Source organism: Apteryx mantelli, chromosome 30 (assembly GCF_036417845.1).
Source record: "Apteryx mantelli isolate bAptMan1 chromosome 30, bAptMan1.hap1, whole genome shotgun sequence".
NCBI lineage: Eukaryota > Metazoa > Chordata > Aves > Apterygiformes > Apterygidae > Apteryx > Apteryx mantelli.
This window is the reverse complement of record NC_090007.1, coordinates 849,781-873,530: the sequence shown is the minus strand read 5'-3', so window position 1 is coordinate 873,530 and position 23,750 is coordinate 849,781. Positions and strand designations below refer to the sequence as shown.

At 43.9% G+C, this 23,750-nt stretch overlaps 1 protein-coding gene across 3 annotated transcripts in view; it reads left to right on the top strand.

Moving 5' to 3' along the window:
- The first annotated feature begins 1,185 nt into the window (after positions 1-1,185).
- The window catches only part of SBNO2 (strawberry notch homolog 2), a 70,040-nt gene continuing 47,475 nt past the window's right edge, over positions 1,186-23,750 (top strand). For 2 of the 3 annotated variants that reach the window (XM_067313048.1, XM_067313050.1), the window contains exons 1-4: positions 1,186-1,273; positions 12,100-12,179; positions 15,957-16,180; positions 17,317-17,396. In XM_067313048.1, the coding sequence (XP_067169149.1) occupies positions 16,055-16,180; positions 17,317-17,396 (206 nt within the window). In that variant the 5' untranslated portion in view covers positions 1,186-1,273; positions 12,100-12,179; positions 15,957-16,054. The remainder of the gene's footprint in view (positions 1,274-12,099; positions 12,180-15,956; positions 16,181-17,316; positions 17,397-23,750) is intronic. The other variant, XM_067313049.1, reaches the window with a different exon arrangement.

The following is a 23,750-nucleotide window of genomic DNA, read 5'->3' as shown; positions in this document are numbered from 1 at the left end:
GGCTCAGCCCTGTTTTAGTGCCATATGTTGGGGTTTTGCTGTGAGTGAAAAGTTTCCTGTTTGCAAACTGCTTCCCTTGCTGATTAATGGGTGGTTGCTGCTGTATCAAAATCAAGAGCCTGGGGGTCAAATCTGCTTTTAGGGCTCTGAAATGAGCAGGTTACACAGCCGGGACCAGTGCGCCAAACGCACACGCTGGCACTGTCGGGGGTGAAAACCCTTCGGTCTCCCAGCGTGGCAAATTAATCCTATCCCTGCCCGGGCCCACAGCGCACTGGTGCTCGGACGCGGTGCCGGAGACCTCTCTGGCTCACGGTCGAGGCCTCCTCCCCGCCCCGACCCTCCTGCCGGCGCTTTTGGCAAGACGCGGCTGTTTAAAAGGCCAAGCAGATAGTGGCGGTTCTGGTCTGCCGGTAGTTTCCTTCTTGGGAAATAAATCAAAACTTACAGCTATCTGCGCTGCTGTTGTTGTTGTACTAGAGCGGGAGATGACAATGTAAAAATAGACCTATCTGGAATGCTTTTTTTTTTTTTTAAAATGAGCCCATTGGGATTTTTCTTCGTTATTCTGGGACTTAGAAGGGACAAGATTCAACACAAGCAATGGGAAGTTAAAAAAGAAAAATAAATACATAAAGGAATGGGTGGGAGGGAGAAGAAAGCGATGAACACAGGGTGATTTGCCAAAACAGCTTATTTTGCCTCAGCTCTGTGATTCAGCCTTCCAGTCGCTTCACAGTTAATTCTTAGAGTAAGGCTCCTGTGGGACGGCAGCAGATGGACATTCCTGGGAAGCCGGTCAGGATTTAAGTGCTTCCCTTCCCAACCTCCCCGCGTCCCTCTGGGGGCGGATAACTATTGCCCCCACTTTGCAGGTAGGAAAACTGAGGCTTTCCCTCTCCTTTGGCAAAGATCTGCCTGGAGCTGGCGAGAGCCGAGGCGACGCACCGGGGAGAGGCTCTGCGGCCCGGCCCCGACTCCCGGTGCCGGGGGCCTCCGCCGGGCTCGGCTGCGCCCTCACGGCGCCCGGGCCGGTCCCTCGGGCCTGCTCCTCCCCCCCCCCTTTAGGCCCGGTCCCGGGATCCCCCCCCCGCTGCCGCTGCCCCTCAGCGCGAGCGCGGCCCCTCCCGCCGCCGCCGGTGCCGCCCCCCGCCCACTTCCGCCCCGGAAGTCCGTGTCCTCCCCCCAAAATGGCGGCGGCGGCGCAGAACCCGGAAGCAGGGAGAGGTGGCGGCGGCCGCCGGGAGGGAGCTTGAGCCCCCCCGCGACGCAGGTAAGGGCCGCCCGCGCCCCGCCGCCCCGCGCCGGGACCCCTCCCCGGGACCCCCCCCCACCCCGGTAGGTCGCGGCTCTGCCCGGGGCCCCTCGCTGCGGCCCGGCCCGGCCCGGCCCGGGCGCCGCGCTCCCTCCGCGGGGCAGCGGGCGGCTCCGGCCCCCCCCCCCCCCCCCCGGCGCCGCCTGCCCCCGTTCGCCTCGTTACCGGCCGCCGAGCGGGGTTCGCTGCGCGTCCGCCCGAGTCCCCGGCGAAGCCCGGACCCTGCTCGTCGCCCCGGGGCGGCGGGTTGCTGAGTAGCAAACCGGGATGGCCAAAAAAAAAAAAAAAAAAAAAAAAAAAAAAACCAAAGAAAAAAAAACCCTCTCGTTTTTCCGCACGTTTTGTAAACCGAGTGCCGTAAAAATGTACACGGGAATCCAGCCCGGGCCAAAGCCTCGGCTGCCAAGTTTCTGCCTGTTGTGGTGGTGTTCTTAATGGCCCAATTAAGAGCCTCTGAAAAATAGAGCTTATGCTAACAGGCTCTTAACTCTAGTGCTGTTAGCGGTCACTTGTATACTTGGTTCTTAACATAATTAAGTGCTAATGCAAAGTTTAAAAAAAAAAAAAGTTCTCTTCTGGGAAGTAACCATAAGCATCAGCATAAGGGGCCTGCTCTCACCGTGACTTCAAACGAGCACCCTCGGCTTGCAGTTAAAATAAGATGGTGTTCGGAAGGGCAAGTTCTGCAAGCACATTGCTGGGATCCCAAAGCCTCTAAGGGTTTTTCTGGTTTGTGCATTATTACTGTTGTAAAACTAGTGGGGAAAAAAGATATCTGTTATATCTGGGCTGTCCTGTTGTCTTCTGCAGATTATCTGGATGTCATCTGAAATGCTGAGCTCTCTTGCCTGTGTGGGTACTGCTAAACTAAACTAAAGTTGATGGTGGAAATGTATTTTTAAAGTGGAAAACTAGGTACTAATATGTTTGCCCTGAGTACAGGGTACATTGTTCATCCCATAAAGTGGTAAAACTTTTGCGGGAATCATAGGCAGGATGCCAGCTGGGGCGCTCGGATTCTCTTCTTGTCTCTGGCTTGCCTAGTATGAAATGTTGATATTTAGAGAACTGACTGGCACTAGAGGGTCTTTGTCTAATTAGAGAGGAGCATTTTTGTCTAGATGGTGTTTTCTCTGGAGCTGTTCTGTGTAGCAGCTAGGATAACTGGCTGATGTCGAAAAAGAAAGGTATGTTTCCTCCAGCTGTTTCCTTTGATGGTGTTTTGGCCATTCTTGGAATCATATATTTGCTTATGCAGGGCTTTCAGACAGCAAATGAAAGAGAACTTTTTTTTTCTTAATGAAGAAAAAGGTAATAGTAAACCCACAGAGCTTGGCGGGAGATGGCATAGCCAGTGAATTTTGTAACTCTTTTTCATTGACAGTTTGTTTCTTTGCTTTTAAAAGTATTCTGAAAGATTTTGCTGGGTCCCGTATGTGGAATTTTTCCTATTATGTATTTACTCACCCCCTTTTTCACCCCAGTTGTTCTCAGTGCTTTGCTAACTGCAGAGGTTTCTCCCACCCTTAATGTTTTTCAAGGCCTTACATCCTCATCCTTCCACAGGAACAGACTTCTCTAGGAAACTCATTTGCCTTTTCCTTTAACTGTCTGGATTGTTTGCTGTGGAGTGTTGATGTTTTGTTTTTGTGCTTGCTGAGCACTTCATGTAGTGGATCCCTGCCCTAGTCCATGCTGACTTGGGAATAGGAAACAGCGGGACCAAGAGTCATGTTTCGTCATGTATCAGACCTGGGACAGACTGCATCTGCCAAACAGGTCACTCATTGGAAAGTTACAGCCACTTCCATCTCAGATTTTTTTTAACACTAAGGTATACATGGACAGGGAAAAAAAAATTAAGTTTTGTGTTTAAAATAGTGACCACGTGACATGTTTGAGGATTATATTTCCTGACTGAATAGGCCTTTTTAATGGTTAAGTTATAGATCCCCAAAATGGAGGGTTTCAAATGAAAATGCTGACACGCACTTAAAGCTTTTTGAATAGTGACACTGTAATAAAGAGCAAACTGTGCAGACACTGAATACTGTGCTGTAATTTTTAATCATGAGAGTCTGGAGCTCTCAGGAAAGCCTGCTAGGCTTAATTAAGAGTTTTATATTCTTTTGAAACAAATTTTTCAGCTTAAAACTTAAAACTCTTCAGTCTTTTTTAGTAACATGATCTAGATTTGTAAACATGTAGCTATGAAAGAGGCCAATATATACCTCTTTCACAGAGAAAGTATATGGAGAGCCAGCCTGAAGGCTGGTTGGTTTGAAATGGTGTTTATGTGCCTATGATCAATAAGGAAGCCGGCTTTGATGTCTGGGAGTATTTTTTCCGCCGTGAGTGGCTGTATGGCGAAACAGGACGTGCATAGGCTGAATGGGAGCGCTGCGCGTGGTGTCAGGACCGGCTCAGCTCGCCCGGAGAGCATTTCCTCCAACACATTTCGTGACCGAGTCCCTGGGGAGACTGGGGCTAGGGGCAAAGCGGAGGGGATCTGGAGACCCGTGTTTTCTTGGCTTCTGATCTTACTCGGCTAAGTTATTTCGGCTCCTCTCCTTCCCTTTAATTACATAGCAGAACAGTGCATTCCTACCTTGCAGGTGTGTTTTTGAGGCTGACTTCCTAAGTATTTGTATAGGACTTGTATTACAGCTGCGTCCAGGTGTCCTTTGTTGCTGCTGGAGCTGCGCTGTGCTGAGCACTGTGGCTCCTGTGTCAGGTAGCAATAAGCATTAGTTATACTCTCAGTGCTTTTTTTTTTTCCCCCCCCTTTCAGGACCACTTTCGCGACAGGCGTGTGATGGGGGAGCTGTGCCGACATTCCAGGTGCCCTGACTAGTCTTTGTTTGCCAGAGCTGGTTCTGTCGGGGCTGCCTGAGCAGGCCGCTGCTGTAAAGAACTGTTTCAGGCATTAGTTGCCCGAGTTGTAAGACTGCCTCAACCTTAGATCTGGCTTTTAGGGCTTGATTGTTTATACTTTGGAAATTTCAGTGTGTGGCTGTGTGTGTATGGTGCTGGATAGGTTTCCACAAAAGGTGCTGAGTGTTTCTTGGCAAAAGTGGGTGTAGTGCATAGGGAGGCGTTTTTGCTCTATCCGGAAATGGTCGTACCTATTCTCCCAGGTGAAAGAGCAGTGACAGGTGGAATCCATCTTTGCCCCACAGTGAGCTTTACTTCAAGTCTGTTTGGGTCCCTGTTAGAGCAATATTTTGTTACTCACAGCAGAATATTTGAATTTGGAGACAGGCCGTCAGACTGAAAGCAGCCTGTGAGTGGAGAGAACGACTGTGTGCTTTACAGCAGCTTCATTGTGGGGAAGTAACATGAAACTTTGAACCGTGAAGTAGGAATCTGACAGTTCTGCTGGTGGAGAAATAGACTCTGGGGAAGCAGGAATGATAATGTTCTGGAGTTATCGTGAACTGAATGAATAAAAAGTGAGGTCAGCATTACAGTAGCACCAGCAGTGCTACTGTAACAGTGCTACAGCAGTAACTTTACTTGTGCTGCCTTGAAACAAAAGTATCTCTAGAAGATTTAATACAGTTTATATCAATGGATAGATTAACGAACCTTTTTCTTCTGTCTGTGTTGTTGCTAAAGCTGCTGTGCCATTTAACTGCTTAATCTCAGGAAATTTAGGGAATGGCGTGTTGTGGCAGACTCCAGCAACAAGACTCCACATTAAACTTTCCCCCCTCCCAGGATTTAGTTTTGCATTTCTGTTGCTCTTTTCTTTTGAGGATTAAGGCCATTATGACTCTCACTGAAGCATCCGGACAGCGCTGAGGAGCGTTGCAGGGGTTAGCAGTACGCTGCGTGCAGCACAGGCTGTGGTTGGTGCAAAGGTGCTTTATACCAGTGTTGGTCCCTCCAGCATCCATGCTGGATGGATGATGGGGGATGAGCCTCCTTGTCCCTTCTAGCAGCGCTTGCTCTGGGGCCTGAGCCCGTTACCGGGTGAGGGGGTAGCAGCCACCGGCCAGGGCACTTCCCCTGTCCGTACTGCAGACGCACTCAGCCTTAGCATAAGCCCTTCTTCTACACTATTTCCGTGGCAGACCTGGATGGTTTAAGCAGAGCCGCTGTGCTCTTCCCCTGCTCCCGTGGTTATGCCACCATAACTTCAAGGAGTCGAACAGGCCTAGTGAAAGCTCGAGAGAACTCGGGGTCCACAATTGCTCAGGGAGACTCAGCAGTGACCTCTGTGCTCTTCCTCCCACCCCTCCAAATTCGCTTTCTTCTCCCTCTTGAGCGTGATAGCTGCTGAACCTGTGGCCTACCAGTGATAAATGCGTTCAGGCATACCTTGTGGAGGTACCTGGCTGTGATCTGGGTTACTATGTTTTCTAATGAAGGAAGTTCGGTGGAAGAAATGGATGGAATTATTGGAGCTGTTGGAGATCCAAGGGCAACCAGAATGCATCTGCTGGTCTTGTGCAAGGCTGACATTTAGTACTATCTACGGTAGGGGTGGAAAACTGTTTCCTTCTGGAAGGCAGAGTGGGCCTTTCGGACACTTTTGACAGGGCCTCGTTTCACAGGCACCTTCATGTAGGTCTAAGAGTATAGATAAAAATCCCTCGGTCCCAGACCACATAAAATGAAATAGCAGACCATATCTGGCCCCAGACTGCAGGCTGTCAACCTTTGGTGCAGAGTAACGTGAAATACTACAGATCTGTGAGGAAGGATGCTATTTTTGCAAAATGCCTGTGCTTATGTTTCCTGATGCTTGTGTATTGAAGCTTCCAACTACAATGTTGCTTTCTGCACTGAATGAGAATAGTGTACTTCTTAGAGCGATTTCTTCAGTGTCCTCCAACAGTGCGGATTTTGCCCTTTGTCGACTATGGTTCCTTGTTCCGTATGTCTCTGTTCTTGTAATTCTTGCAAACTGTCTCTGGGTGTGTTGTTTTTCAACTTTGATTTTTTTTTTTTTTTCCCTGGCACTTATAATTAAGTCTGTTACACCATTAATTTAAACCTAACCTGACTGACTTTAAGTCTACCTGTGTGGGAGAGGAGATATTTTCTAGTAAAGAGAACGTTTCCTTCCCCAAAGCTGCCTTTGATTTTTTTTTTTTTTTCTTCTGTATGGTCTGAGCTTCAAATGAGGAGGGGCTAGCGCTGCTTAAAAGGTAAAGCTCTTCCTTTTCATTCCTTTAAATGCCAGTCTTTAGAAGGCAAGTTTGGTCTTTCGCCTTCACCACTGTATTGCTTGCACGGATCTGGCAAGAAGCTTGGAAATGATCTCAACTCTTCTTCCCTTTGTTTACAGACTGCATAATTCCAGCAGTTAATCTGTCAAATAGGTTGTTTTCAGTCACACTGCAGCTCTGTATTGACTTGCATAGCTTATGCAGGTAAGTAGCAAGGAGGGTTTCCCCGTTTCTTTCTCAGTCTTGCTCACAGGCCTGTAATGCTGTGAATACAGGCTTATAGTTTTGAGTTTGTATAAACCAAATGCACCCACAGTGCATTCTTTCTTGCTGAAAGCATTCAAGAGATCAAGGTGGCTTAAAGTGCTTGGGTTAGCATGCCCTAAAGTGATTCCATTTTCATCGCAGATATTTATTATCTTTTAGGTTGATATTATCCTATGCTTTTGTAACTGGACTGAGTTGTCTTCCTCATCTGCCTAAGGTTAATTTTTTTTCTCTTTTCTGTAGCTCTTTCTATTAGATGAAGTTGTCTGCATCAGGCTCTATTGTTTTCCATGTTTTTTTGTATGCAAGGCTGGAGACAGATTCTTCCTTTCTACCTTTTTGTTCAGATGCAACCAGTCAGTGTAACTTTATCTCCTAAGTGGGTAGGGAGCAAGCTCTGGATTCTTTGGCTTTCAAATATAAATTCACCAATCTTTTCCTTAAGAATTGTAAAGAGCTACAGTGAGTCACCCTACAGTATTTCTGCATTAAGTTCTGTCTTTTCTGTAAATCGATTTGAAATCCCTTTTCCAAGAATGTTTCAGATACAGAAACGAGTAGTACTGTATTTAATTTTGCCCTGTAAGGAACTGAATTTGCCTAATAAAAAAGAGCTAAGCTGTAAATAGAGAGAATGAAAAAAGTGATATTTCCATTTATATTTTGAATCATCTGTAGGGAAAAGATCTGATACTTCTGTTCATGTTGAACTTTTATAGTCAATATCTTTCATCTGCCAGTATCTTTCATCTGCCAGTCTCTTTTCTGTATGTAATGAAGTCTGAGTAGCCTTGTGAGGGGATTATGAATGTATCGGATAGGGAGATCCTAACTTCTCTTCCTTGGTTTTCCTGTTTCATGAAGTGAATCACTGCCGGTGCTGGTGAATCAGGGCTGATTCCAACTTTTCTTCTTATTGCTCAAGGCAAAATGTTGTTCGATATAAACTCTGTCCAAAGAATATGGTGAGAAGAAACATTAAAGAGGAACTTGAAGCTGGTTTGTCTATTGAGACATAAAAATTGCTTTTAAGAGTTCCATAATATTAAGTTCCCATTTCTTTGGGGAGTTTATATGAACTGTATTCTTATAAGAGTCCCGTTTAATTCCAGATCTCACAGTGTGTCTGAAAGCCCACCACGGTGGGCTGCTGTTGGCAGCTGTGTGCTTTGGTAGAAGGAATCGCTTGGAGCAGGGTAGGGGGTGACCGGCTTCAGTCTCCCTTTCTGCTGTCTGTGTGGGTGGGCGGATGGGAAGGGAATACTCGTGATTAACCTGCAAGCAGGACAAGGAACTAGATCAAATTTGAGGTCCTTTTGTCATTACCATGGTAACTTATGATCAACAGATTTAGCTCTGACTGTTGCATACCTGTGGTTTCCTAGCTATCTTCCTTTAATGGAGATGATCTGAAATACACTAACAAGGACTGAAACGCAGCAGGGAGGAAGTGCTTGTGTTCCCTGAATGTACAAATGGTTGTTTGCACCTTTCTTGGCTACAGATGCCCGTGAACCGGGCTGTTACCCATGGCTCTATTGATCCTGATTATTGCAGAACAGTTCATTGCTTTTCAAATCAGAAATTCCCTGATATGGTACCGGTCCCACAAATTCCAGCTCCTATCTAAAAAGCTCAAGCTGTTAAAAAAGCAAAATTTGTGCTCATAACCTCTAGGCATGGTAAATTCCATAGGAATTCTAGACTAAAGCTGCCCATTATGGCCTAGACTGGTAGGAAACCTTTAAGTGAATGACTATTAATACTGAAACTATTCATATAGCTTAATCAAAATGACTCGTGATCTAATCAGATTGCTCACAGGGCTTTATCACGCTATGTAGGAAACCAGTTTCATTATTAAACGTAGGCTGCCTGGCCATAAAGGAGCAAGTCCAATGTTTGTTTTTTCATGGTTGTGTAATCCTTGCTTGAGCACTGTCACTCTTCATCTGAAAGAACAATTTGTTGTTTTAGTGATGCTTGCAGAAGGAAGTTACTATTTTTGAAGTTAGAAGCTTTATCCTCATGTTGTTGGGGTTCCCCTTCTGTTCTATCACAGCTACCAACTGTACTAGCTGCTGGTCTGTAAAACTAGTGTTCTCCTATCCACCCCCCCCGCCCCCGGGTCTTCTGTAACACGACTGCGGGGTACAGGAATCTTGTCTTGGGGAGTCTGGAAAACTTCTCTGCTTGGTGGTAATTTGTGGTCACCAACTTTACAGGTTGTGCTTTGAGCTCACTTTTTCTGTAGTGAACTATATCGGTTTTGTGACAGGGAAATGAAAAACAAATGTATTATCACTAGGATGGAGCTTGCTTTGAATTTTTGTAACGTTGTTCATCCGTGCACTGTTTTGTGTGTGTTTTTTTTTTTTTTTTTCTTTTGGTCATATTGCTCCCTAAATAGTTTTAATGGAGCTGGCATGTTTCGACCAATTTTGTGTGACCAATTGCCCATCAGTAAAATTAGTCTAATTATTTTGCAGTTATGTGTTGAGGCACAATCCTTTTGGGAAGCTTTTTGAAATTCCTTCTTAGTGTTTAGCGCGTCCTAGTATTAATGGTCATTCACTGCACTGGCAGGTGATGCCTGCCACTTGCTGTAGTTTGTTCCAGTAAGACGTAGTAATATGACTTATGTCATTGAGGTCACCTGTTTTCCATGATTCTGCATTCTTGATTTTCTGCTTCTGTGAAAAATCTGAGTCAATCTGATTCTTGAATTTGATAGCAGCACTCTGCTTGTTTAGGTTTTCTCAAAAGAGAAATCATAAAGACTGAATAATAAGAAAAGATATTGAGTCTGGTTGTCAGAGGCTGGCAGGACAAGAGTTTTTTAAAGTTTTCTTTTCTTTTTTTTTTTTTTTTGTTCTCAACTGTGACTCCTGCTAGAGAATTTAACTGTGCAGTTTGAATCTTTGAAAGTAACCTCTAATAATGTCCAACTTTAGAAAATGAGCATTAGCCTGTGTAAGGAGAATGCGGTACCTTTTTCCACCATCAAGATCAAAAGTCTGTATCAGTAATTAAATGTTTGTTCACCGCTGGCCTTGGAGTTTCCAATACTCCCAAGTCAAGCTAAGCTACTCAATGATAGGGTCCCACTCTTGGAAAGAAAGAAAGAAAAAAAAAAAAAAAGTAATCCTGGTTGGCCACTTGTGTGGCTCTGTAATAGAAATGATCTTAAATTGAGAGCTCTGACTTATCTTGATGGTGGGAAATATTTGCTCTTGGTTGGAGTATGTTTGATAAGGGATGGAAAGATGTTTAAGAAAACACTTGCTGTAACATTTCATTTGCAAACTGTGGGCCTCTATGTGTTTATCAGATTTTATTGTTAAAAAGACAGTGCAGGACACAGAAATGAGAGTGCTTTGACCTACAGGGAACTTGCTGTTTCTCATAGTTTCTGCGATGAGCTGCTTGGAGGATGCTAAAACAGAAGCAGGTACTGAAGGCTGTTTTCAAGGACTGCAGAACAGCACCGTCAGGGATTCACACCGGATCTCCGAAACTGGCTTTAGTCCTGTCCTGGAATTTTAATGCACAAGCCAGTCAGCAACTCTCTTATCAGAGTGTGAGCTTCTAGGGAGAGCTATTAAAAACTCCGTGTTAATCATCCTGGGAACCTGATGTAACTGCTGTCTTCCTGCACTTAGAATAGAAGATTATTTTGCAGTACTGAAGTTTTGGCAGAGTGGCAAATGTTGAGGTTTTGGTGACGTCCAGTGCATGTTCTGCTATCAGGTTGCTGGTGCTGTTCTGGTCAGAAAACCGGCATCTTCAGCAGAGTCTGGCATTGAGGCAATAGATTCAAAGGGTGCAGGATGTAGAGTGAATTCTTGATTCCTCTTACTTTCCTGTGTTGTTGATGTTGTGATGATGTTGTCCTGATATGCCCTAGACACCTCCAGTAAACCAAGACAAGATAGTATTTCAGCTCTGATCTCCATGTTCGTTATTCAGACATTTGTAGTGGTTTGTTTTGCATAAATTGATGCTGACAGAGGGTGGCAGTTGTATGATTACATTTATCAGAACCATCAAGGAGCTTGCATGGATGGATGTTGTTAGCTGTTCTGTGACATTGTGCGTTAAGATGACGTTTCTTTAGCAGCGCGCTATTTTGTTTTGGGATGACTGGGAAATGTTCAGGGGGTTCATCCTCTTCCAGTGTGGCATAGAGGTTAGAGCACAAGATCCAGAATTCATGGCATCTGGGTTTCATTCTTAATTGTGTTACTAATTTTCTTGGTGTCTCTGAACAAAAAGATCTCTAGCTTTTGGTGTCTCCGTCTATAAAACTGGGCTGTTGTTCACTTTGAGCTCTTCGGAGGAATTATGTTACGTAAGTTCAATGCTTTGTCTTTTACCATCTGACTGTTGCTCAAGCATAGGAGTTTACACTTCTTAAGCAGTTTTCCTTCATTTTGCTAATTGACTACGGCCTATTGTGCAAGGGTTTTCCTACGGAGCTAGTGCTGCGCAGAGAAGCACGCTCTGCTCCGTGGAGAAACTGGCCGGTGAGAGCTGATGTTGCCAAGACGCGAGCTAATGCGGAGCAGGCCAGGAGAGGCTCTGGTATTGATTCTGCCCTTTGTGAGTCGCTCTGGATGTATGAGTAAGGCTGTATATTTGCTGCAGCCGTTACGGGAATAACTGCTTCTGATTTCCTATCAAAAGCTGTTACAAATGGTGGTGGGGGGAACGAGACGAGGGGGACAAAAAACCAAACTCTGATGAAAAGAACAGACGCAGTATTTTAAAGGCACCAGAGGATATTGATATCTCTAAAACAGTCTGTGACTTTAACCCTTAGGCCAGCACACTTCCCCACATCTGTTCAGCTACAGCTGAGCTTTATTTAAAGGTGATCTGCAAAGAAAAACTATTTATGCCATTTATAGCTCTCTGATAACATTCAAAGACAGCCTCATAAAGGTGTTATACGTTACGTTTTTCTGTTGCTCTGTCTTCCTCACAGCCTTGTATTGCCACTGTCTCTTGGATTGGAAGGCTGGAGGATCTTGGAGCAGGTTGATGGAGATGGAAAGCAAACTTAAGTTGTAGGCCTTGGCTCCACAGCGCTTCCTTTAGGGGTTAGGATGTTGCAGCACAGGTTTAATTTATAACTTATGTCCTTTTGTCAAATGCACTGAGAAGAGAAGAAAAGCCAGGATTTCTCTGATTGAGGGAGGGAATTGAGACACAGGCCTTTTTTTAAGCAAACCCTTCAATTTCATCTCTGCTCTGTACATTAGGGGTAAGTGGAATCATGCTAAACCTTTGTCTGTCTTTTATTCCTTTCTTCCTTACATGTAACTTAAAATTTTATAGGATCTCTCATGGACCACCAAGTGGCATCAGAGAACATCAACTTAAAGAAAAAGAAGAAAGCAGCCCTAAAACCCAGAGAAGTAAGCATCTCCTGGGGTGATTGTGTAACAGCCATGGCATAGATTATTTCATTTCTTGCTGATGAAGCTTTTTTCCTGCATCTCTTCACAATAGGCTTGGGGTCCCTTTTCTGTTGCAATAAATCATGTGGCTTTGGAGGAAGAAGTCCTGTTGAATATTAGCATATTCACAATCTTTTATGCGTAGAGCCACTCGATAGCTGGGACAGCGGTGTTGGGCTGCCTGAGGAAATTCATCTGCTGTCCTTTGTGTTCAGTAGCTTTAACATAATGTATGTTGTGCTTAAACGAGAGGACTTTAATATCAGTGCTTAATTCATGTGTGACTGGGACCAGGGCACCTACCAGCAATGCTGTTGCTTCTCTAGCTGTGGCTGGTGCACTGACTTTCTCAAGGAAGGTCACGGTTAAGCAGCCTCTTATGAGGCTTCAAGAATACAAATGCTCTACAGGCTGCGTTTTGGGAACCCTGGTGCTAGTGTTTGGCTAATAAATTAAGAGGCCTTAGGCCAGTAAAACAATATTAATTAGGATGCTGGGTACCAGCTAAATGTTTTTAGCTATTTGTGCTCCTGGGCTTATGGACTATAAAGACTGAGTGTGGATTTTATGGTGTAATAAAAAGAAACACATTCTGCTTGTAAAAGAATGAGACTGCAGTAAATCTCTGGCGAAATGAAGCCCATGAAAAGGATCTAACTGATTCTGGGCCCTTGTAAAGAGTATTTATTCTGTTAGCAATTAATTAAAATGGTCTGAGTTTTTATAGCTTAATAATCTTTTCAGATAGCCTAATGTTACTTTGTATAAAAGTGGTGTAAAAAAGCTGGTGTATAAACTTTGGTTTTTGGGAGTGTTGTTTCACTGTGCTTTCCTAAGGGAAACGCTTAAACCTAAAGAAATCTTCGTCAGTCAGTTGTTGAGGGGCGGGGGGGGGGGGTGGAGTGGTTCTGTTATTTATTTAAACTGGAGTCCAGGAGTAAATTTTTGACAGTTTGTCAGGCTGTGGGAAGAGACAAAGATTGGCTGAGCGAGCGCCGTTGCAGTCGGCTCAAACCCGTGCTGCTGGAGGAGAACCGGTCGGCCTCCCGCTGGGGAAGCTCCGCTCCGCTGGGGAAGCTCCTCGCGGCTCGGCTCCGCTCCCCACCCTGCTGAGCCAAAGCTTTTACCCAGCCGGGGTTTGTAAGGTTACGTAAACCCTGTGCGCCCCGGTGTGACTGGCCCTTTATCTAAAAGAAAAGGAGGAATATATATATATTTTTAAACCACAAAGTGCTTAGCCTCTGGCAAATGATTTAATTCTGCTCAGAAGCCTGTGTCTTGTGAAGGCATTTGCGTGCCCGCATTGCAAATCTGTTAGCCTGCTTCAACCCAATTTGCAAGAGGAGCAGAGAGAGCTGGATTGTCAGTCTCCGCTGTTTCCCCATAAAGTCTCCTGAGTACAAGGGTTTTTGCCTTGTAACTCTTTACCAAATTATCAGTGTCAGTCTCCATCTCTGGGCTTGAAAGGAATATCACTTATTCCTCTTGCAGGTTCTGCATCCGTTCACGTGCAGGCCCTGTTCGGCGAGCGATCCTGACATGGCTGCTACCGCACAGCGAGCGAAATAAACAGTCGCTTTAATTTCACTTTCCATTACAAATGCACACATAATTTTGTCAGCTGAAAGGTCGCTTATTTTTAAAGGGACTCTGACTCAGAAATGACTTTTTGAAAATACTGCTTGTAGCCAATAGTGGCTGCTAAATGATCAAAGCTGGCGTATTTTAAATTGCATCTTCATTTTGGTCTACTTAGTTTTTCTGCTTCAGTACCTTGCTCAATGAAAATACATTAGCTAGTTTAATTTCTTTGGCGCTCATGCTACAGGCTTCTGATGGCAAATAGTCATGGAAGGGAGAAGAGGGACCAGAAAAGGTAGGATGGAATTCAAAAGAAATTGTGGAAGCATCTCTTGCTCTTAACGTTTGTACAGATTGCTTTTACTGTCATTTCTCCAAATTAAATCCAACTGAAACTTGATGTCCCTTGGGGTTATGGAGAATTTAGCAGAAAAAAGCTGTAAAGCACCTTTTTAGTTACTCTACAGGTGCTAGAAATGACTTTGATTCTGTTCAGCCATTAATGATTAGTTTCCCTTGGAGTGAGTCACAGTACCTGTGTCCTTGGAACTGAGCAGATGACAAGCAGAACAATAAAACTTCAGTGATTAAATCCATTAACGAAGTTGAGATGTGGTCAGTATTTCCTGCCTCTACAGTGGGTAAGACTAATAGTAGAAGTCTCAGAGCTATTTTGCTGTTTTCCCCAAGTACCCATATGAAAGCAAACTGCAGGTTCTTGCAGCTATTCTGTTCATTGATTAACAGCCCAGTATTCAGAGGAAATCTGTCATTGTCAGTTTGGAGGCCAGTTAATAAAAATAATAATAAAAACCACAACAACTGTCCCTCTAGTACCTCTTCTCTGTTCTCTTTAGTCTAATGGTCCATGCAAGGGACATGAGTATGGCTCAGAATCGCTGTGGCTGGGCTCTATGGGGAGCAGCGTGTTCATGGGAGACTCCAGAAGTTGTGCGAAACATTAACAGGGCCCTTGTTAGATGCAGAGATTTTGCTGGCCAGGAAGTCTGCATGGTTCATGGCTCCAGACATCTTTGCAAACCTCCGAACAGCCTTTTCCTCAACCATTTGTTGTTCAAACTAGCTATTTCTTCATTAAGCAGGGCTTTGGGGAATGAGCGTATACCAGGCTTCCAGGCCTTACAAGTGATTTTAAATGTTCCTTTTGGCATTTGGGTTTTCTTTTAAAACCGGTCACTTACTGAAATAATTATCTTCTGTGAAACTATCCTGGTTTTAAAGCATCATTAGTCAGGTTTCTTGATGCTCAAATCCTGAATTGATAAAACATCTGTGTAATGGTTTAGGAAGTTGTGACCGGTCACCTAGACAGAACATCTGTTTGTTCAGGTCATCTAAACACCACTATCGAGAGTGAGAAATCAGTCTTGTGTTTCTCTGAGTCTCCCTACCCCTCTTCTTTCTGTAATTCTCCACCAGGTTTTTTCCACACCAGGCATAGGACTTGCTGGTGCTGTGCCTCTTGCACCACTCTTTTTCCATCAGCTTCCCATATAAAGGTGCAGTTTAGCGTTTTAGGGCGTGGGTTTGTGCTTCCAGACTTGCCCTTGGTGCTGCTCCTGCCCCGATCGTGACTCTCCATGGCTGTTCCAGTGAGGGGGGTTTATGAACCCTAGTTAAGCATGTCAGAAGTTACTTTGGGAGGCTTGACAGAAATGTGGCACTGAAAGCAATGTATTGTCGTGAGATTAATCCTCGTCAGAGCAATGCTCTTGTTCTATACTTTTCTGAAGAGTGAACTGGCAAAAATCCAGAAATGACAAAGATTCTGAAAGCCCATCTTGCTAGCAACAGGGAAAATGAAAGCCAGCTGATAAGTTCTTATATTTATTAGGTGAACAGTGTTAACGCTAAGAGTATACTACACAGTTTGATCTTTGTGCGTAGCAGTGGGGAAAACTATCAATGTATGGTGAACAGCCTCCATGAAATTAGGGAGACACCAAAGTACGGCAAGATCAGAGCGGTGAGATGCTCTGACCTCAGGCAGTGATTCGTTCATTACTCAGCCAAAGGAGGCAGCAGGCATTTCATAGTCTGACATCTATTCACTGCTTTCTTAGCTAAGTTTGGTCTTAGATGTGTTTTCTCCTTCTTCATAAAATTTAAATGTGCATTTCTTTTCTACCCTAGGACATGGTGCAGGGTGAAGAGCACAGATAAAGAACCTTCCACCACTCCATAGACTGTTCCACCAGCCCTGAGGACTACATGCAGCAGGACATAGGCTGATGCCCTCAGCACATCCTGCCATGGACGGGGGGAAGAACTATCCGCAGCATGAGCACCAGCAGTCAGGCAATACTCTATACAGCATCCCAAACTTCCAGTCCCAGCTCGCCGTACCAGCCATGGAGGTGAAGGCTCTGGCAGGTTGTCGCGGAAGTGTAGGGAGACACTGGCTTGAGAATGTAACCAGGAGGGGTCTGAGCAAAGCAGTCCAGCCTGTCAGATGCTGGGAGTCCCTGTGAATGTTTACCGGAGCTATTTACCAGCCTTTCTAGGCAGCTGTCCAGGGGCATGAAGTATTGATTGGTAATGCTGGAGGGTTGAGGGCTGTCACAGTCCATGCTGCCTTTGAAGTGGGAGGTGAAAAACAAGGTTGTGATTAAAATGATACCACTTTAAAAGCTGGCATATTGCAGGCTCCAAGGGAAAGAGCTGAAGAGATTATACAGAATTGCAAACTTTGTTTCTACCCTAGCTCGCCTCTCTGAGAGATGCGAAATCTGTTGCTAGTACCAGCTGTGTCTTTTTTGAGTTGCAGAGCTGAGATGGGATTGCGTTCGTCCTGATACGGTGCTAAAACAAGGCTTTATCCCTGATGCATTTGTTCTGAACAGGACAAAAAGCAAACTTCTACCCTCAAATAGCCTACAAGGCCCTGCGCTTCTCCATTTCTGTTCATAGCTCTAGTTTTGAGTTTTGGCACATGTAGGAATATAAAAGTTAAAAAACCCTAGTAGGCTCTTTCACCAAGTGCATGTTTCTTCCAACACGAGTTCTCACTTTAGACACAGGGGAAAAAAAGGACAAATGAAAGATTCATTTTTAGCTGAGAAATAAGATATTATATTCTTCCCATGACTGTAATGGTAAATGCTGAGCTAAAACTTTCCGGTTAATGCTGGCCACAGTTTAGGGGAGGTGGAAAGATAAAAAAGAAGGTTTTGGGGCATTTATCTATGCAAGCTAATTTCAAATTAATCAGATTGCTACTCACTTTCCACAAAGACTGAGGTTAAAGGACTAGGAAAGGGGAATGATCCTGTTGTCTTTCTGGAGACAACAGCAAAGTAGATGTAAAAGTCCCACACTAGAGTGTGGGACTATATATCTCCTGCTATGAGAGACTAAAAATCACCACTGCTTGTGGCAGGCACTGGAGGGGGGAGAGGTCATAAACCTCGGACCTCAGGACCTAAGATTTGCAGCTGCAGGTAATTGTGCTAGTCCTCTGCTGTTGTAACTTTTTTTTGGTTTCTGCTTTCAGAATTCCATGCTGGTTGCCGATTCATGGAGTAACTGCTACCCTGCCTCTTTCCCAACTTCATCTTTCCCAAATGAAAACCAGTGAGTGCTGTTCTCCTTTATACAATACCCCTCTGCTCTTGCACGCCCCATGATTCAACTGTTTCTTTAGTGAAAGAAAGTAAACAAGGAAAGCACTAACTGATGGGGAAATAATTGCATCACACTGATCTTGTGGCATTTCATAAACTGCTACATCTTGGAAAAAGTAGCAAGTAGCTTTTGTTTAAAAAAAAAAAAAGTTTGATTTCTGGTAAACCTGGAGGCTGCTGCAAGGGAGGAACAGCCTTCGTTTAGCATGGATTTGTTACACTAATGGAGTTCATAAAACACCCCATTAGCACAGTGTAGCTGAACGAATATGTCATATAGTCTCTGGCCTGATACAGACAGTGCAGAGAAGAGATATTATTGGTACCAGGTGGCAGACTTATACTGTTACATAGCGTACAGCCCCTAACTGCACAAACCAGAGTTTATTGAGAGTTACGACTTTTTTTTCCTCTGATTATAACTGATGTTCTTCACTGATAAGCTCACTCTGCAAGGTGCGGGGTGATGAGTATGAGCTCGTGTGAGAAATTATGACTTCCTTCTAAGTAAAGCTCTCTAGTATACAGCATAGTTCAGTGCTATAAAGCACGGAGTTGCAGTGGGTTTTAGTGACCTTTGAATAGTAACGGTGGCACTGTCTGGTGGGGAGAAACATAAGCCATGTGTGTTCTGTTTTCAGACCAGAAACTCATCTAGAAAATTATATGCCATAATTCTGGCATTTTTGAGGGCTCTTTGTGTAACAATAGATATTGTTCTTCCTTCTCCCACTTTATGATGAACCTCCTTTCTGGGTAGGAAGGAAGGATGCTGGACATGACAGGAAACTTTTGGGGTACTAGAAAGTGCCACCACAAAGTGACTGGGATTAGAACCCTGATGTTGGGGCTGGCAGATGCTGGTTGTTGGGAAGAAGGGTTGAAGACTAGTTACTGCTGCTTTAGTCTCTCTGTGACTACAGGGAGTGGCACAGATATACAGGATGTGTTTTTATTTAGGTCAGAGGTGAAAGGAAGAAAAATAAGAGAAATAGAACTTAATATCATGAGCTAATAACTGTTCCAGGTGCTTAAGGATTTAGCTTAACCTCCTTCCTAAGAAGATTTTAGCATCTTAATGGAAAAGCAGAGATATCTGTTCTGATGAGTGTCTAAGTTCCAGCTGAACCATCAGCAGTAAGAATCAGCTCTTCTGTTCAGATGGACGAGACTCCTTTTATCTCAGTATTAGTTCTGCTTGCTTTCTTGTCTCTAGTCCACAGTCTGGAAAGTAAGTTAGCCAGTAATGATAGGGTGAATAGAATAAATTCCTTGTGTAGGAACACCAAGAACCTGTCACACTGCCGTTGAATGGAGTTCTGCCTCGTTAGTTGCTCCCCAAAGTGAGAGTTTGAGAGGCATTATCAGATAAGTTCAGTCTCTTTGCTCTTAGCTAGTCTGTCTTTGATTGGAAGAGGGTGTACATTTTGAGCATGATTCCTGTAAATTACACTTTGTGAATCCTCAAGAGAGCTATAACAGAATTTCTGTTTTGCTGTATTGAACCACAAGATTAGATTGTGTTTATCTATTGTGTTGTTTTTTTCTTTTTTCCTTGACCATTTGTTCTTGTTTGGCCCCTCATTTTCTTCCCATTTAGTGCTTGTCTTTGCTGCTCGTGTCAACTCTGCTGGAAATGTTATAGCCTTGATCCTGCAAAGACATGCCTGCCTTTAACGCAAATGTAAACTTGTTGACTTTGGTATAGTTACTTTTGGGAATGAGGCTCATTGTAGTGTTTATTTGCTAGAGAATGATTTAGCCAAGGCTGCAGCTTTAGCTTCCTGTTTTTCATATCCTGATAATTCTAAAAATGACCTTTTAGGTGAGATTTTGTGTTTCACAGAAAATAAACAAGTCTGTCCTTTTATGTTTTAAAACTGCAGCTAGATCTTTTTAGGTGGGATTTAGGGTTAGGGCATTACAGCAGTAGTCCTGAAAGGGACAAAAAAAAAGTTAATGAAAAATGTAATTTTTAAAAGGAGTCGTAATTATAGACTGCATTATAAAATAGGGAAATGCAGATAGAAATAGTTAGTCCAAACTTCTCTTCAGAATCCTTGCAGAAGAAATCTCATTTGCAAGTGGCTGTGTTTGGACATGGCTTATTCTCATAGCAACCACTTTGTCCTGAAGCAGGTTTTTCCTGTTTCTTTTCAGTACTTTCATGCTAGAGAACTTATTTAAAAGATACTAAAGCTTCTGTCTTTGTTTCAGATTTTCTTAATCTGAAAAAGTAAACGGTATATTAAAACTTGCTGAAAGAACAAATGAAGTTCAGATCCCCTGCAGGGAAGAATTGGAGGGCAGTTAATTTCTGAGGCTGTTACCCCTAAAGAGCTGGGCTGCTTTTACAGCAGTAGGCTCAATACATTCCTGGCTTCAAGGGAGTCTGGATCAGTCCAGTTGTGCTGTTAGAAGTGGTGTCACACACATCCACAAAAAGTATTTCTCAAAACTTGGAGCAAAGCTTTCTTCCCCCAACCCTCCCCTTTTCCTGCCATTCTCCTGCCCTTTCCCACTTTCCCCCTGCCTGTGGAGTATTGCTTGCTATAATAATAAAGTAGGTTTTGAAAAGCATGAATTGGTCTAATGATGAGGAGGAAGAGTACCTAGATCAGTGCTAGGTAGCCTGTGACCTGGCCAGCCTGGCTCTGATCATCTGCAGACTTGAGATGTGAAGTTTGCATCTCTGGATAGAGGCTATAACATCAAAGCATAAAGCCTCGCCAAAATACACAAAGGTGGTCCACAGTGAAATTACAGCATAGCCCCAGAAGGGCTTCAGGTACATTGGACACATTTATGAGCAGCTGAGGTAAAGCGTGTGAGGCAGGCGCTGTACCGTGGTGGTTTAAACAAGTGCTGCTATAGCAGGCTTAAGCTGTGAAAGGATGGATACCCATCTCCTGGGAAGGACGTGCAGTGCATTGGCTCGCTTATGAGATTTGGATTCTAGTAAGTGCTTGTCCCCAACGTTTTCCTGTGGGCTGTGCTGCTGAAAACGTGAGCTTCAGGAGAACTGGCTGAAATGATCAAATTCTGTACCAACCCCACCCCACAAAAAAACAAACAAAAACCAACAAAAAAAGAACCCCTCTTCTGGGTTGAATGAAATAAGCCTGCCATGGGACCCACAGGCTGGACTGACATCAAATCGTTTGCTCAAGTCAGATGTCAGCTCAGGTTTGCCTTACATCAAACTGTTCCACTGCTGCTATGTTTAGAGTGGGTGGCAGCAAAAAAAAGTCTTGCTCTTTAAAGCAATTGTCTGAACTTGATATAATGCAAGGATGCTCCCCACCCAGCTCATAATGTCACAGAACTGGGAGATGAAAGAGTTCCTGTGGGCCATCTGCTTTATTCCTTCGTTAAGTATAGGATACATCTCTGCAGTAGGACATCTAGTGCTCGGTGTGTTCTGAACTTTGCACAGCTTTGTGTACTTTCCTTCATGCTTTCTTAGAGGGAAATGTCCCTCTAGTTGGATTTCTAAATGTTCTTTTTCTTACAGCTGAATCTTTGGGCTTGGCTTTATTGGCTTGTTTTGTGTGGTGGGCAGGGAGTAGAAGCTTATTTTCTTAACCTGTACCTGTTGAAGGACATGTGTACCTGGGTCAGCAGGTGTAATCTCTTCTTTCACATAATCAAAGTCTAATTTCTCTGAACTTAGCTCTTGAGCTAGATTCTCTTTTCCTCTTTTGTGAAACACCACTTAAATAAAAGTGGGAGACCAGCATTCCGTCCTTTTTTGTCTGTTTGATTTCTTTGGGAATGATTAGCTTTTCAGAAAACGAAAGGGGATGTAGAAGCCGCCTGTGTTGTAATGGAGCATGCCTCTTCCAAGGGGCTGGTCGCAGATTCCTGTGTCAGGCCAAATGCAGCCTCTTCTGTCTGAGGAACACGGCACGTTCCCAAACTTAACTTTAGTTTCTCAGTGCAGAATAATTTCTCTAAGAATTTACAACTAAACGTTTAGTCATTTGTGTTAAGAGGTCTGTTTTTATTCAGGAAGATGATCAGCACTGGCTTTCTGTGGCCAAAAGAAGTAAAATAAGATGGCTCCAAACTCTCTAGCATTAACTCATTAAACTCTGATCTTGGCACTACGGTTAGAGATCAGTTTCACTAGACTAAATGATAAGCACATATATTTAATTATTATGAGGTTAGCAGTCAATACAGGGCCTTGATTGCTTCAAGAGCCAACGTCAATGGTTAAAGTGAGTCAGTGGCCCGAAAGGGACTCATTAACACTTTTCATACAACTATTGTTGGATAAGCCCCAAATGTGCATGACCCTGGCTGGCTTCTGAGTTTGATCAGAGGGATTTTGGCTCTGGATGGGTCAGGTTAGCCAGAGTGTGGCTCTCCATGGGCAAGCTGAGTATTGCCGTGATGGGACATGGACTTGCAGTGTTGGAGTTGATGATTGCAGGTGTTCTCTTCTAGTAGCCAGGACACCTGGATCCTTTCCTAGTGCTGCATCTTGATGTCAGATCTTAGTTTAAGTGTGCAAGGGGGCAGTCTTTTGTAAATCCAGTGTGAATAAATCCAACATGAATTTTCTGTCTAAAATGACCTTTAATCAGCCTCGGAGCGGAAGCTGTTGACTTCTGTGGAGAAGCATATCAGTAACTAAGTACTGAAAGGGTGAGCAGGCATGTACAGGGCAATCTTGCTGTGAGGTTATTTTCACACTTTTGCTTTGGCAATACAGCAAGGTTCGCATACTTGCCTCTTCCAGTTACGCTGTTTGTTGTGGTATAATTAAAGTTAACCTGTCAGTGGCTTTATGCCAGCTCTTCAAATGAGGGTGAATATTCTTAAGTTCTTACTGAATGAAAGGCAAAGCATAGTACCAAGGGTACTAAAAGGACTTTGGCAAGCACTGCGTACTTAGTGGCTTTCTTAAGAGGATCTCAAAGCAGTGCACTGAATTGCTATTTGCTCTTATTTCAAGACTCTGCAAGAAGAAAGTGCATCTGACATTCGCTGATCTGAAAACCAAGATTAAGGGATTCAGAATAACAGGCCAAAGCTAGCCATTCCACAACAGGTTAGGCCAGGCAGAACTGGGGCTACGTTGGTCATCTTCACGTTACCTCCACTGACTCTTGTCTGACTTTGGGAATCTCGTGAAATAGGTTATGCTTACTCTTTGGATACAAATAGTTTTCTCTTCTCCTGGTTAGTTCATGTTGGGACTGGACAAACTCCAGTGCTCATGCAAAGGAGAGGGTGAGACCGCACCAGTTTCAACTTTAATGCAGTTTAAACAAGTTTTTCCTGTGTGTAATGCCATTAATTCCCAGAATTTGTCCATAGCTTTTAATTTGGCCAAGTAGATTAGGAGGAGCCAAGGGCCAGTTCTAGATAGAGCTATGAGATGCACAGTGTGCTAAATCCACACCTCTTTGCATTTGCACCCAGGTAATTACTTACTGTAGAGATATATTGAAAGAGCTAAAACAGTGGCAGCATTGATATAGAAAGGAAAAAAAGAGGAGGAGGAGGGAGCTGGTACTTTTCCAGATTATTATCTTTAGTGATGCAAAAGAGAAATAAAAATGTATTTAGCGGAGGGAGATAACTGTGTATGTTTGCAGATAAATGCATATGTAAATGTAAGGCATGGTATGTTAAAGAACTGCTAGGCACATATGACATTTTAACTGCTTAATAATACTTTGGTGGTGCAGTCCTTCCCTAGCTCTGCTCCTGGATAGTATTTAAATTTTGTTCCCCCCCGCCTTCTCCAGTGACTTGTTAAAGTTTATTTGCTGTGGGTTCTGTAACCTTGGCATTACAAAAACGTGTAACTTGCCACAAGAGGAAACCAATCAGGGTGAAACGTTTTAATGGTTCCAACATGAAAACGTGTTGGGTGGCGATTGCCCAAGCAGTCTGAGTGCACAGCCCTTACGGGAAAGATTACGAAGCACATTCCTTGCTCCTGCAGGAGAGGGAAAGGGCTTGTGTGTGTAACAGCAAAACCAGAAGACAGTCATGTAATACAGGCCAGAGGCTACTCCTGAGGAGGAGGAGAGGGAATCGTCTTGTTTTGCAATTCTTACCTACTTTCTGTTCAGAGGCAGCTGGCTCTGGGGGAAGGGAGGCAGGAGGAAGTGCTGGCATGTGCCCTGCCCAGGAGAGAGTAATCAGAAGATCTTTGCTTTTTTTTTTTTTTTTTTTCCATTTGTTAGTTTGACAGCAATCTTGCTTTGTAACTAGGTAGTAATTAATCAGTTACATCCATAATGCATCCCTACAAAGCCATGTCTGGGCTAATAATTCTAATAAT